The sequence below is a fragment of the Babylonia areolata genome, chromosome 10 (assembly GCF_041734735.1).
Source record: "Babylonia areolata isolate BAREFJ2019XMU chromosome 10, ASM4173473v1, whole genome shotgun sequence".
Classification (NCBI taxonomy): domain Eukaryota; kingdom Metazoa; phylum Mollusca; class Gastropoda; order Neogastropoda; family Buccinidae; genus Babylonia; species Babylonia areolata.
Window position 1 is genome coordinate 43,473,611 of NC_134885.1, and position 14,782 is coordinate 43,488,392.

Below are 14,782 nucleotides of genomic sequence, written 5' to 3' on the forward strand. Positions count from 1 at the left end.
AGGCTCACCCACATGTGGGACACTAGTGAGTGGCTGCTGTTGTGGCAGTGGATGCTACTCGGGCCTTGACTGCAGCACGCTTTCGTTACGCTGCGGTGATGCGCCTGGCTTCAGCTGCACGGGCTCCTGTGGTGATCTTGCTGCGCCAAGCTGGACGGTCCAGAGCTAACGTCTCACACGTGTTGATGTTGACGCCCAGGTCTTTGATCCCTATTAAATTGACACCACCACCAATTATCGTCCATAATTATCACAAACCTCTGACTTTTACCTCTGTTTCTGTGATTATTGCCTGTGTATGGCTGTGATTATTATCATGTGGGTTTACTGTAAGGTAAGATTTCATTATTTTTATGTCCACTGTGGTTATTGCATGTGTATGGCTAGAATTATCGTACTCGGGGTTTAAGTCGATGTTAAAGCATTTCATTTTTTTTAGGTAAACTTGAAGAATGACTGTGATTCTCGTGTATCGTTATGTATGCTACATGACTTGTTGATTTATTCTCCTGAAATACTGAGATAACAAGGAATTCTCTGTTCTCCAGGTATGCCTTCATCTTTAACTACCTGATCAACAGCTACTGATAACAAGGAATTGTCTATTCCCCAGGTATGCCTTCATCTTTGACTACCTGATCAACAGCTACTGATAACAAGGAATTGTCTATTCCCCAGGTATGCCTTCATCTTTGACTACCTGATCAACAGCTACTCGGAGATGACCAACTGCAGCACCCAGATGGCCTCCACACCCATTCTGATGCAGGAACACGGGCTGGGCATGGCGGCAGGAGCCCCCTTCAAGACCTCCATCAACATCGCCCTGCTCAGGCTGAAGGAACGCGGCTTCCTCAGGGGGCTCAAGAAAAAGTGGGTGGTCGCTTGTGGTGGTGGTGGTGGGGTATGTGTGTGTGGTGGTGGTGGTGGTAGTGTGTGGTGGTGGTGGGGTATGTGTGTCTGGTGGTGGTGTGTGGTGGTGGTGGTGTGGTGGTGGTGGTGGTTGGGTGTGTGTGTGTGTGGTGGTGGTGTGTGGTGGTGTTGGTGGAAGTGGTGGTGGTGGTGGCGGTTGTGGTGGTGGTGCGGTTGTGGTGGTTGTGCTGGTGGTGTGGTTGTGGTAGTGGTGGTGTTGCGGTTGTGGTGGTAGTGGTGATGGTAGTGTTGGTGGAGGTGGTGGAAGTGGTGGTGGTTGTGGTAGTGGTGGTGTTGCGGTTGTGGTTGTGGTGGTGGTGGTGGTGGAGGTGATGGTGGTGGTGTAATTATTGTTGTTTATGGAGGCAGTGGTGGTGGTGGTGGTAGTGGTCAGTAGTGCAGTAGTAGTTAGTCGTGGTGGTAACAGCAGTAGCAGTAGTCGTGGTGGTAACAGCAGTAGCAGGAGATGTGGTGGTAACAGCAGTAGCAGTAGTTGTGGTGGTAACAGCAGTAGCAGTAGTCGTGGTGGTAACAGCAGTAGCAGTAGTCGTGGTGGTAACAGCAGTAGCAGGAGATGTGGTGATAACAGCAGTAGCAGTAGTTGTGGTGATAACAGCAGTAGCAGTAGATGTGGTGGTAACAGCAGTAGCAGGAGTTGTGGTGGTAACAGCAGTAGCAGTAGTTGTGGTGGTAACAGCAGTAGCAGTAGTTGTGGTGATAACAGCAGTAGCAGTAGTTGTGGTGATAACAGCAGTAGCAGTAGTTGTGGTGGTAACAGCAGTAGCAGTACTTGTGGTGATAACAGCAGTAGCAGTAGTTGTGGTGGTAACAGCAGTAGCAGTAGTTGTGGTGATAACAGCAGTAGCAGTAGTTGTGGTGGTAACAGCAGTAGCAGTAGTTGTGGTGGTAACAGCAGTAGCAGGAGATGTGGTGATAACAGCAGTAGCAGGAGATGTGGTGGTAACAGCAGTAGCAGTAGTTGTGGTGGTAACAGCAGTAGCAGTAGTCGTGGTGATAACAGCAGTAGCAGTAGTTGTGGTGGTAACAGCAGTAGCAGTAGTCGTGGTGGTAACAGCAGTAGCAGTAGTCGTGGTGGTAACAGCAGTAGCAGTAGTTGTGGTGATAACAGCAGTAGCAGTAGTTGTGGTGATAACAGCAGTAGCAGGAGATGTGGTGATAACAGCAGTAGCAGTAGTTGTGGTGATAACAGCAGTAGCAGTAGTTGTGGTGATAACAGCAGTAGCAGTAGTTGTGGTGGTAACAGCAGTAGCAGTAGTCGTGGTGGTAACAGCAGTAGCAGTAGTTGTGGTGATAACAGCAGTAGCAGTAGTTGTGGTGGTAACAGCAGTAGCAGTAGTTGTGGTGGTAACAGCAGTAGCAGTAGTTGTGGTGATAACAGCAGTAGCAGTAGTTGTGGTGTTGGCAGAAGAAGCAGCAGGAGTTGCTGTTAGTGGCAGTAGCAGTAGAAGTTGTTATAGCAGCAGTAGCTGTAGCAGTTGTCTGTCTTTCTCTGTCTCTGTCTCTGTCTGTCTGTCTCTCTGTCTCTGTCTCTCTGTCTCTCTCTGTTTTTCTTTCTCTCACACACACATATTCAATCACACACACACACACACACACACACACACACACACACACGTGCGCGCACGCACGCACTCACGCACGCACACACACACACGTACGCACACACACACACACACACACACACACACACACACACACACACACACACACACCTGCCTGTTAATTTCCTGTAGTAGACCTTGATAGCCCATCAATTATTTGTCAATGCACGAAGCTCAACACGAATTTCTCCGACAGTGAGGGGACCAGTACCTCAACAGTCTTTGGGGAGGTGTAGGAAACACTATACCGACGGGTAAACATCGCTGAAATGTGGAGAAATAAGGAGGAACCATTGCTGAAAACGTGGGGAAATAACCAGGAACCATTGCTGAGAACGTGGGGAAATAAGGAGGAACCATTGCTGTGAACGTGGGGAAATAAGGAGGAACCATTCCTGTGAACGTGGGGAAATAAGGAGGAACCATTGCTGAGAACGTGGGGAAATAAGGAGGAACCATTGCTGTGAACGTGGGGAAATAAGGAGGAACCAGGGAAATAAGCAGGAACCATTGCTGAGAACATGGGGAAATAAGGAGGAACCATTGCTGAAAACGTGGAGAAATGAGGAGGAACCATTGCTGAGAACTTGGAGAAATAAGGTTGAACCATTGCTGAGAACATGGGGAAATAAGGAAGAACCATTGCTGAGAACATGGGGAAATAAGGTTGAACCATTGCTGAGAACATGGGGAAATAAGGTTGAACCATTGCTGAGAACGTGGGGAAATAACCAGGAACCATTGCTGAGAACATGGGGAAATAACCAGGAACCATTGCTGTGAACATGGGGAAATAAGGAGGAACCATTGCTGTGAACATGGGGAAATAAGGAGGAACCATTGCTGAGAACGTGGGGAAATAAGGTTGAACCATTGCTGTGAACCTGGGGAAATAAGGAGGAACCATTGCTGAGAACGTGGGGAAATAAGGTTGAACCATTGCTGTGAACCTGGGGAAATAACGAGGAACCATTGCTGAGAACGTGGGGAAATAAGGAGGAACCATTGCTGAGAACGTGGGGAAATAAGGAGGAACCATTGCTGAGAACGTGGGGAAATAACGAGGAACCATTGCTGAGAACGTGGGGAAATAACCAGGAACCATTGCTGAGAACGTGGGGAAATAAGGAGGAACCATTGCTGAGAACGTGGAGAAATAAGGAGGAACCATTGCTGAGAACTTGGGGAAATGAGGAGGAACCATTGCTGAGAACGTGGGGAAATAAGGAGAAACTATTGCTGAGAACGTGGTTAAGTAAGGAGGAACCATTGCTGAGAACGTGGAGAAATAAGGAAAAACTATTGCTGAGAACGTGGTTAAGTAAGGAGGAACCATTGCTGAGAACGTGGAGAAATAAGGAGAAACTATTGCTAAGAACGTGGTTAAGTAAGGAGGAACCATTGCTGAGAACGTGGAGAAATAAGGAGAAACTATTGCTGTGAACATGGGGAAATAACCAGGAACCATTGCTGTGAACGTGGGAAATAAGGAGGAACCATTGCTGAGAACTTGGAGAAATAAGGAGGAACCATTGCTGAAAACGTGGAGAAATGAGGAGGAACCATTGCTGAGAACGTGGAGAAATAAGGAGAAACAATTGCTAAGAACGTGGAGAAATAAGGAAGAACCATTGCTGAGAACATGGGGAAATAAGAAGAAACCATTGCTGAGAACGTGGGGAAATAAGGAGGAACCATTGCTGTGAACATGGAGAAATACGGAGGAACCATTGCTGAGAACGTGGTCAAGTAAGGAGGAACCATTGCTGAGAACGTGGAGAAATAAGGAGGAACCATTGCTGAGAACGTGGAGAAATAAGGAGGAACCATTGCTGAGAACGTGGAGAAATAAGGAGGAACCATTGCTGAGAACGTGGAGAAATAAGGAAGAACCATTGCTGAGAACGTGGAGAAATAAGGAAGAACCATTGCTGAGAACGTGGAGAAATAAGGAGGAACCATTGCTGAGAACGGGGAGAAATAAGGAGGAACCATTGCTGAGAACGTGGAGAAATAAGGAGAAACTATTGCTAAGAACGTGGAGAAATAAGGAAGAACCATTGCTGTGAACATGGAGAAATACGGAGGAACCATTGCTGAGAACGTGGTCAAGTAAGGAGGAACCATTGCTGAGAACGTGAAGAAATAAGGAGGAACCATTGCTGAGAACGTGGAGAAATAAGGAGGAACCATTGCTGAGAACGGGGAGAACGTGGAGAAATAAGGAGGAACCATTGCTGAGAACGTGGAGAAATAAGGAAGAACCATTGCTGAGAACGTGGAGAAATAAGGAAGAACCATTGCTGAGAACGTGGAGAAATAAGGAGGAACCATTGCTGAGAACGTGGAGAAATAAGGAAGAACCATTGCTGAGAACGTGGGGAAATAAGGAGGAACCATTGCTGAGAACATGGAGAAATGAGGAGGAACCATTGCTGAGAACATGGGGAAATAAGGTTGAACCATTGCTAAGAACGTGGAGAAATAAGGAAGAACCATTGCTGTGAACATGGAGAAATACGGAGGAACCATTGCTGAGAACGTGGTCAAGTAAGGAGGAACCATTGCTGAGAACGTGAAGAAATAAGGAGGAACCATTGCTGAGAACGTGGAGAAATAAGGAGGAACCATTGCTGAGAACTTGGAGAAATACGGAGGAACCATTGCTGAGAACGTGGAGAAATGAGGAGGAACCATTGCTGAGAACATGGGGAAATAAGGTTGAACCATTGCTGACAACATGGGGAAATAAGGAGGAACCATTGCTGAGAACATGGGGAAATAACCAGGAACCATTGCTGAGAACGTGGGGAAATAAGAAGAAACCATTGCTGAGAACGTGGGGAAATAAGGAGGAACCATTGCTGAGAACGTGGGGAAATAAGGAGGAACCATTGCTGAGAACGTGGGGAAATAAGAAGAAACCATTGCTGAGAACGTGGGGAAATAAGGAGAAACTATTGCTGTGAACATAGAGAAATAAAGAGGAACCATTGCTGTGAACATAGAGAAATAAGGAGGAACCATTGCTGAGAACGTGGGGAAATAAGGAGGAACCATTGCTGTGAACATAGAGAAATAAAGAGGAACCATTGCTGTGAACATGGGGAAATAAGGAGGAACCATTGCTGTGAACATGGGGAAATAAGGAGGAACCATTGCTGAGAACGTAGGGAAATAAGGAGGAACCATTGCTGAGAACGTAGGGAAATAAGGAGGAACCATTGCTGAGAACGTGGGGAAATAAGGAGGAACCATTGCTGTGAACGTATGGAAATAAGGAGGAACCATTGCTGTGAACGTATGGAAATAAGGAGGAACCATTGCTGTGAACATGGGGAAATAAGGAGGAACCATTGCTGAGAACGTATGGAAATAAGGAGGAACCATTGCTGAGAACGTGGAGAAATAAGGAGGAACCATTGCTGTGAACATAGAGAAATAAAGAGGAACCATTGCTGTGAACATGGGGAAATAACCAGGATCCATTGCTGAGAACGTGCAGAAATGAGGAGGAATTATTGCTGTGAACATGGGGAAATAACGAGGAACCATTGCTGTGAACATGGAGAAATAACGAGAAAACATTGCTGAGGTCTTTGGAAAATGACAAGAAAACGTTGCTGAGAATGAATGGCGATAAAACTTTGCTGAAATCTTCGAAATATGACGAGAACGTATTGCTGAGAACATGGGGAAAGTACGAGAAAGCATTGCTGAGATGTTGGAGAAATGACGGGAATCTATTGTTGAGATGTTGGAGAAATCACAAGAAGCATTGCTGATATCATGGAGAAGAAACAAGACAGCACTAATGAGAACTTGGAGAACTGACGAAAAAACACTGATGAGAACATAGCGAAATGACGTGAACGCATTGATGAGACCTTGGCGAAATGACGGGAAAACGGAAAAACACAAAAAGCAACAACAAAATACGTATGTCATGCTTACAAGATATCAAGCAACACTCGCACTTAACAGCAACACACACACATACATTTATCTATACAGGCATGTGCTCTCTCTCTCTCTCTCTCTCTCTCTCTCTCTCTCTCTCTCTCTCTCTCTCTCTCACACACACACACACACACACACACACACACACACACACACAGTTTCAGTTTCAGTTTCAGTAGCTCAAGGAGGCGTCACTGCGTTCGGACAAAACCATATACGCTACACCACATCTGCCAAGCAGATGCCTGACCAGCAGCGTAACCCAACGCGCTTAGTCAGGCCTTGAAAAACACACACACACACACACACACACACACACACACACACACACACACACACACACACACACACACACACACACACACACACACACACACACACACACACAAGAAAGAAAGAAAGAAGAAAACTAAAACAGCAGGATGGGAAACTCTTGCATGTTTGATCAGAAGGCTGCTTCGACAAAGAAAATCCCTCACCCAATGAAGTGAAAACACGACAGCGATTTCAAGGTAGCGAAGTTGGTTAGGGCGACAACAACGCCAGCAGGATTTGAGATGAGGGAGAATAGGTTAGAGGGCAGTGTGTGGTGAGGGAGAACAGGTTAGAGGACAATCTGTGATGAGGGAGAATAGGTTAGAGGACAGTGTGTGATGAGGGAGAATAGGTTAGAGGACAGTGTGTGATGAGGGAGAATAGGTTAGAGGACAGTGTGTGGTGAGGGAGAATAGGTTAGAGGACAGTGTGTGATGAGGGAGAATAGGTTAGAGGACAGTGTGTGGTGAGGGAGAATAGGTTAGAGGACAGTGTGTGATGAGGGAGAAGGGGAAAGTCTGTGATGAGGGAGAATAGGTTAGAGGACAGTCTGTGATGAGGGAGAATAGGTTAGAGGACAGTGTGTGGTGAGGGAGAACAGGTTAGAGGACAGTGTGTGATGAGGGAGAATAGGTTAGAGGACAGTGTGTGGTGAGGGAGAATAGGTTAGAGGACAGTGTGTGATGAGGGAGAATAGGTTAGAGGACAGTGTGTGGTGAGGGAGAATAGGTTAGAGGACAGTGTGTGATGAGGGAGAAGGGGAAAGTCTGTGATGAGGGAGAATAGGTTAGAGGACAGTCTGTGATGAGGGAGAATAGGTTAGAGGACAGTGTGTGGTGAGGGAGAACAGGTTAGAGGACAGTGTGTGATGAGGGAGAACAGGTTAGAGGACAGTCTGTGATTAGGGAGAAGGGGAAAGTGTGTGGTCAGAGAAAGAGGTTAGAGGAAAGTTTGTGATGAGGGAGAACAGGTTAGAGGACAGTGTGTGGTGAGGGAGAACAGGTTAGAGGACAGTGTGTGATGAGGGAGAACAGGTTAGAGGACAGTGTGTGGTGAGGGAGAACAGGTTAGAGGACAGTGTGTGATGAGGGAGAACAGGTTAGAGGACAGTGTGTGGTGAGGGAGAACAGGTTAGAGGACAGTGTGTGATGAGGGAGAACAGGTTAGAGGACAGTGTGTGATGAGGGAGAAGGGGAAAGTGTGTGGTCAGAGAAAGAGGTTAGAGGAAAGTTTGTGATGAGGGAGAACAGGTTAGAGGACAGTGTGTGGTGAGGGAGAACAGGTTAGAGGACAGTGTGTGATGAGGGAGAACAGGTTAGAGGACAGTGTGTGGTGAGGGAGAACAGGTTAGAGGACAGTGTGTGATGAGGGAGAATAGGTTAGAGGACAGTGTGTGGTGAGGGAGAATAGGTTAGAGGACAGTGTGTGGTGAGGGAGAACAGGTTAGAGGACAGTGTGTGGTGAGGGAGAACAGGTTAGAGGACAGTGTGTGATGAGGGAGAACAGGTTAGAGGACAGTGTGTGGTGAGGGAGAACAGGTTAGAGGACAGTGTGTGATGAGGGAGAACAGGTTAGAGGACAGTGTGTGATGAGGGAGAACAGGTTAGAGGACAGTGTGTGGTGAGGGAGAACAGGTTAGAGGACAGTGTGTGATGAGGGAGAACAGGTTAGAGGACAGTGTGTGATGAGGGAGAACAGGTTAGAGGACAGTGTGTGATGAGGGAGAACAGGTTAGAGGACAGTGTGTGGTGAGGGAGAACAGGTTAGAGGACAGTGTGTGATGAGGGAGAACAGGTTAGAGGACAGTGTGTGATGAGGGAGAACAGGTTAGAGGACAGTGTGTGGTGAGGGAGAACAGGTTAGAGGACAGTGTGTGGTGAGGGAGAACAGGTTAGAGGACAGTGTGTGATGAGGGAGAACAGGTTAGAGGACAGTGTGTGATGAGGGAGAACAGGTTAGAGGACAGTGTGTGATGAGGGAGAACAGGTTAGAGGACAGTGTGTGATGAGGGAGAACAGGTTAGAGGACAGTGTGTGATGAGGGAGAAGGGGAAAGTGTGTGGTCAGAGAAAGAGGTTAGAGGAAAGTTTGTGTGTGTGTGTGTGTGTCACCAGGTGGGATGACCAGGTGTGTGTGGTACAGGTGGTGTGATGACAGGCTGTGTGTGGTACAGGTTGTGGGGTGACAAGGTGTGTGTGATACAGGTGGTGGGATGACATGGTGTATGTGGTACAGGTGGTGGGATGACAAGGTGTGTGTGGTACAGGTGATGGATGAAAGGTGTGTGAGTCACCAGGTGGTGGGATGACAAGGTGTGTGTGGTACAGGTGGTGGATGAAAGGTGTGTGTGTCACCAGGTGGTGGATGACAAGGTGTGTGTCACCAGGTGATGGATGACAAGGTGTGTGTCACCAGGTGGTGGATGACAAGGTGTGTGTCACCAGGTGGTGGATGACAAGGTGTGTGTGTCACCAGGTGGTGGATGACAAGGTGTGTGTCACCAGGTGGTGGATGACAAGGTGTGTGTCACCAGGTGGTGGATGACAAGGTGTGTGTGTCACCAGGTGGTGGGATGACAAGGTGTGTGTCACCAGGTGGTGGATGACAAGGGGTGTGTGTCACCAGGTGGTGGGATGACAAGGTGTGTGTGGTACAGGTGATGGATGACAAGATGTGTGTCACCAGGTGGTGTGATGACAAGGTGTGTGTCACCAGGTGGTGGGATAACAAGGTGTGTGTCACCAGGTGGTGTGATGACAAGGTGTGTGTCACCAGGTGGTGGGATGACAAGGTGTGTGTGGTACAGGTGATGGATGACAAGGTGTGTGTCACCAGGTGGTGGGATGACAAGGTGTGTGTCACCAGGTGGTGGGATGACAAGGTGTGTGTCACCAGGTGGTGGGACGACAAGCGGCGCTGTGACGACGAGAGCAACACGCGGTCAGAGCAACAGGAGTTTGGCCTAGAGCACATGGCGGGGGTCTTCATCGTGGGGCTGCTGGGGCTGGGCGCCGCCCTGGCGCTGTTCCTCTTCAAGAAGCTCTACTTCCTGGCCAAGAGGGCCCACCAGCGACACCGGAACCAGAAGCAGGGGGCGGGTTCTGACAGCGGCAGCCAGCGGTCCAGTCAGCAAAAGCTGGGGACCCCCGCCCTCGGCGGCAGGGAGAAGGAGAGGCTGTGTCACAACAACACCTCCTTCGTCTGACCACTGGCCTGTCACAACACCTTCTTCCTCTGACCACTGGCCTGTCACAACACCTTCTTCCTCTGACCACTGGCCTGTCACAACAACACTTCCTTCCTCTGACCACTGAGCTGTCACAACAACACTTCCTTCGTCTGACCACTGAGCTGTCACAACACCTTCTTCCTCTGACCACTGAGCTGTCACAACACCTTCTTCCTCTGACCACTGAGCTGTCACAACAACACTTCCTTCCTCTGACCACTGAGCTGTCACAACACCTCCTTCCTCTGACCACTGAGCTGTCACAACACCTCCTTCCTCTGACCACTGAGCTGTCACAACACCTTCTTCCTCTGACCACTGAGCTGTCACAACACCTCCTTCCTCTGACCACTGAGCTGTCACAACACCTCCTTCCTCTGACCACTGAGCTGTCACAACACCTCCTTCCTCTGACCACTGAGCTGTCACAACAAGACCCCCTTCCTCTGACCATTGGGCGGCCGTTTTCTTTGAACTCAGTTGTTGTTTGTGTGTGTTTTATGGGGGAGGGGTATTTTGTGTTGTTGTTTGTGGGGTAGGAGGTGTTTTTGTTGTTGTTGTTGTTTTGTGGGGAGGGGTGGTGGTGTTTTTTTGTTTGTTTGTTTTTCTTTGTGATGCTTTGGAGCTAGTATTGTTGATGTTGTTTGGCTAGCCCTGGGGTGCTGTTAGATGAAAAGACTGTCAAAACAAACCGCCGTTTGTGTGTGTGTGTGTGTGTGTGTGTGTGTGTGTGTCTTTCTTGTTGTTGTTGTTGTATTTTGTTTTTGCTTTGTTTTTATATGTGTGTTGTTGTTTTGTTCGTTTTATCATTGTTGTTGTTGTTGTTTTGGGGGGTATTGTTGATGTCAATGCACGTGCAGAGACCCAGGCCATGCCACACAACCGATAGGCCTTGGGGAATGTGGTGAACAGTTCAGTTCGGTGCCCAGGTGACTCTTTACACAGCTGAGGGAGAAGGAGATTGTTGATGTGGTTTGTGTGTGTGTGGGTTGTGGGGTGGAAACTGTAGTGTGTGTGTGTATGTGTGTGTGTGTGTGTGTGTGTGTGTGTGTGTGTGTGTATAATGCTGAGAACACTTTTGTCATCGTGTTGGGAGTAGTAAAGAAAGGAGGAAGGGGGGGGGGGGTCATGTTTGTCACACTTGTCGACAAGTGATAAATCTTTGTTGTGTGTGTTCCAGCGAAAATATGGACTGGACTCTGTCATTGAATCTTGCCGGGCTTTGTACAGTAGATACTGTGGTTGTGTTCGTGTGTACATTTTCCTGAAACGCCTTTGGACAGAAGTGGCCGGCGTCCCTGGCAGGAAATGCAGTGGGGACATTCCTGGAGACCGTCGCCAGCACCTTGCAGCTGCTGGAGATGGGTGATACAGAGCTGTCTGTCTGATGTCCCTGGTGATGTCCCCTGACGATGTCCCTGGTGATGTCCCCTGGTGATGTCCCTGGTGATGTCCCCTGATGATGTCCCTGGTGATGTTCTGATGATGTCCCTGGTGATGTCCTGACGATGTCCCTGGTGATGTCCCCTGATGATGTCCCCTGATGATTTCCCCTGATGATGTCCCATGGTGGATGTCCCCTGATGATGTCCCTGGTGATGTTCTGACGATGTCCCTGGTGATGTCCCCTGATGACGTCCCTGGTGGTGTCCCCTGGTGATGATAAAAGGCATCGTCATCCTCACTTCCCGACAGACAGCTGTTCACCGTGAACACATCTTTCCTGTATAGTGGACCCTTTTCCACTCCCAGCCACACCTTTGATGAAACAGGAAGGAAAGACGGTTTCTCAAAAGAATGTCGTTGAATGTCATTCTGCTTCCTGACCATCCCCACCCCCACATTAACGCGTCCCCCTCCTGTTTCTGGGAAGCAGAGCTCATTGATTTTTTCACGGTGATTTCTGTGTGTCAGTCGTGTCTTACCCACTCCCCATAAAAACATACTTTTCAGTCAGGACCGTGCTAAAGGGTGAGGGTGAGTGTGTGTGTGTGTGTGTGTGTGTGTGTGTGTGTGTGTGTGTGTGTGTGTGTGTGTGTGTGTGTGTTAAGCTTGGTGCTGTGTCTGTGGTCAAAGCATTTTACTCCATCACTCCACCCAGGTGTGAATGTTCATCACTCCACCCAGGTGTCAATGGAGCCTGGCTGATTCGGTCATTATAATGATGGCCATTATAGCCAGGTGTCAATGGAGCCTGGTGCGTGTGTGTGTGTGCGTGTGTGTGTGTGTGTGTTAAGCTTGGTGCTGTGTCTGTGATCAAAGCACTTTACTCCATCACTCCACCAAGGTGTGAATGGTGCCTGACTGATTCCGTCATTATAATGATGGCCATTATAGCCAGGTGTCAATGGAGCCTGGCTGATTCGGTCATTATAATGATGATCATTATAGCCAGGTGTCAATGGTGCCTGGCTGATTCCGTCATTATAATGATGATCATTATAGCCAGGTGTCAATGGTGCCTGACTGATTCCGTCATTATAATGATGATCATTATAGCCAGGTGTCAATGGTGCCTGACTGATTCCGTCATTATAATGATGAATGATGATCATTATAGCCAGGTGTCAATGGTGCCTGGCTGATTCGGGAAGGTGGGGACTGGGTGCCGCCTTCCAAAACCGAGCCTTTTTGTTTATTATATATATATATATATATATATATATATATATATATATATATATATATATATATATATATATATATATGTCTGCCTGTCAATATCTGTTTTCATTATGTGTATGCATGTGTGTGTTATTTGTTTTCCACTAAATTTTGCTCACGACACAAGATGTATGAATAATGATTGAAAAGAAACACGTATCTACATTCTCCTGTGTGTTTGGAGTTGAGTGGAATGAAGTCATTTGCACTGCATTGGATCGAACACTGGAGATGCACGGTCACGGGACACGCACTGAAATGTATGTCAATGCACGTTGCAGGTTATTTGATATCATTGTAGCCCTTGTAATATATAACCAAACCGGACAACCTTCCACCCATACTGGCCCGCCCGCTCCATCCCCCTCCCCCCCCCCCCCCTGTCTCTCTCCCTCTCTCTTCATCACACTCCCCTCACCCCCACCTTTCACCCCGCACCACTGTCTTATTCCATCTTCTCCTCCATATTGATCTCTTCCACCACCGCCACCACCACCACCACCCATATCTCTTCCACCACCACCCACATCTCTTCCACCACCACCACCACCACCACCCACATCTCTTTCACCCACCACCATCACCACCACCACCACATCTCTTCCATCCACACTTATTCCACCACCACCATACATCTCTTCCACCACCGCCACCACCACCACCACCCATATCTCTTCCACAACCACCACCACATCTCTTCCACCACCGCCACCACCACCACCACAACCACACATATCTCTTCCACCACCGCCACCACCACCACCACCCATATCTCTTCCACAACCACCACCACCACCCATATCTCTTCCACCACCACCACCACTCATATCTCTTCCACCACCACCACCACCCCACCATCACATCTCTTCCACAACCACCACCCACATCTCTTCACACACCACCACCTACCACCACCCACCACCACACCCCTTCCACCAACCACCCACCACCCACATCTCTTCCACCACCACCACCACCCCACCACCACCCACATCTCTTCCACAACCACCACCCACATCTCTTCCACAACCACCACCACCACTACCACCCCACCATCACATCTCTTCCACAACCACCACCACCACATCTCTTACACTACCACCACCACCACCCACATCTCTTCCACAACCACCACCACCACCCACATCTCTTCCACCACCACCACCACCACCACATATCTTCCACAACCACCACCACTACCACCCCACCACCACATCTCTTCCACCACCACCACCCACATCTCTTCCACCACCACCACCACCACCACCACATATCTTCCACAACCACCACCACTACCACCCCACCACCACTACCACCCCACCACCACATCTCTTCCACCACCACCACCACCACCCACATCTCTTCCACCACCACCACCACCACCACCACATATCTTCCACAACCACTACCACCCCACCACCACCACCACTACCACCCCACCACCCACATCTCTTCCACCACCACCACCACATTTCTTCCACCACCACCACCACCACCACCACATTTCTTCCACCACCGCAGCCCACATTTCTCTGTACCCGTTAATGGATCTCCGACAGTGTGATGGTGGTGGTGTTTGAGGGGATTATGATGTCTGTTTTATCAAATCGTGAGCACATAATTATTAATGTGGTGTTGTGACTCTGTTGTGACCTGAATGGTGTAAATAAAATGGCCAGTACATCCAATAACGTGTGGCTGTGTTGTGGTCAGAATGGTGTGTCAATAAATGGCCATTACATCCTTTAATATGTGGCTGTGTTGTGGTCAGAATGGTGTGTCAATAAATGGCCATTACATCCTTTAATATGTGGCTGTGTTGTGGTCAGAATGGTGTGTCAATAAATGGCCATTACATCCTTTAATATGTGGCTGTGTTGTGGTCAGAATGGTGTGTCAATAACATGGCCAGTACATCCTTTAATGTGTGGCTGTGTTGTGGTCAGAATGGTGTGTCAATAACATGGCCAGTACATCCTTTAATGTGTGGCTGTGTTGTGGTCAGAATGGTGTCAATAAAATAGCCAGTACATCCCTTAATGTGTGGCTGTGTTGTGGCCTGAATGGTCTCAATAAAATGG

The 14,782-nt window shown here is 48.4% G+C and overlaps 1 protein-coding gene across 2 annotated transcripts in view; it reads left to right on the forward strand.

Annotated features, from left to right (window-relative positions):
* Nucleotides 1-11,071, forward strand: part of LOC143286612 (glutamate receptor ionotropic, kainate 3-like) — a 55,396-nt gene extending 44,325 nt beyond the window's left edge. For both annotated transcript variants that reach the window (XM_076594249.1, XM_076594250.1), the window contains exons 17-18: nt 679-873; nt 9,704-11,071. In XM_076594249.1, coding sequence (XP_076450364.1) covers nt 679-873; nt 9,704-10,013 — 505 coding nt within the window. In that variant the 3' untranslated portion in view covers nt 10,014-11,071. The remainder of the gene's footprint in view (nt 1-678; nt 874-9,703) is intronic.
* Nucleotides 11,072-14,782: the final 3,711 nt, after the last annotated feature.